At 46.7% G+C, this 846-nt stretch overlaps 1 protein-coding gene across 1 annotated transcript; it reads left to right on the top strand.

Moving 5' to 3' along the window:
* LOC110092164 (transcriptional regulator SUPERMAN-like) lies at window positions 1-846 on the top strand. Its single transcript, XM_020816580.2, has one exon. The coding sequence runs from the start codon at window positions 105-107 to the stop codon at window positions 636-638; it is 534 nt and encodes a 177-aa protein (XP_020672239.1). The 5' UTR covers window positions 1-104; the 3' UTR covers window positions 639-846.

Below are 846 nucleotides of genomic sequence, written 5' to 3'. Positions count from 1 at the left end.
CTCCGGCCGGCCACCATATATATATTTATATTTATAAAAGCTTATATAGAGAAGTCTCCCTCAGCCTTATGTGAAAACGCGTCTGTCTTCCTCCTCCGTAAGCCATGGAAGAAGAAGGAGAGGAGGAGAAGCTGAAGGCAGCCGGCGATAGTCAGGCCGAATCAAGTGAGCCGGCAGCCGACGAACCGGGCACTTCCACCGGCGGCTCAGCCCGGTTCTACGACTGCGTCTACTGTAAGAGAGGTTTCACCACAGCGCAGGCGTTGGGCGGGCACATGAACATGCACCGACATGATCGGGCCCGTTTGCGACCCGCCCGACCGTCTCCTTCCAGCCCAAGAAAGAGCGAAGAGGCTTACCATCCTTATTCCAGAGCCCAACGGCCTCCTCCCAAACAATCAGCAGGCGAGCAGTCCTCATCATCAAGCTATGTGGTTTACTTCCCGGCTTCTTCGTCGGAAGAAGGCTCACAAAGAGCGACGGAACTGGCTCAAGCCGGCGAAGAGCTGCAACTTGGGTTGGGCGGGTCGGGCTCGAAGGAGGAGAAGGAGAAGAAGAAGGAGCTGGTTGAGGAGGATTTGGATTTGGAGCTGAGGCTTGGTCATAGAAAATCTCAAGAATCTAATTCATCAGATTAGTATTTTTTTTAAAAAAATTCATTTCATTATTTGATTAATGTTGTGGTTAATGTTATTGAATAATTTAGTGATTAATCTTTTTTATTTTGGTTAATGAATCTTAATTAGTAAAATGTTATCAGTTTTTCAGATTATTTGTGTTGGAGGAAGCATTGCTAGCTAGGCCTTTCACTCTCTTCTATTCTTTAATCTTTAATGGATGTTCTAT

This window comes from Dendrobium catenatum, unplaced genomic scaffold, assembly GCF_001605985.2.
Source record: "Dendrobium catenatum unplaced genomic scaffold, ASM160598v2 fragScaff_scaffold_665, whole genome shotgun sequence".
Taxonomy (NCBI): domain Eukaryota; kingdom Viridiplantae; phylum Streptophyta; class Magnoliopsida; order Asparagales; family Orchidaceae; genus Dendrobium; species Dendrobium catenatum.
The sequence above is the reverse complement of the archived record's forward strand: the minus strand, read 5'-3'. Positions and strand labels throughout refer to the sequence as shown.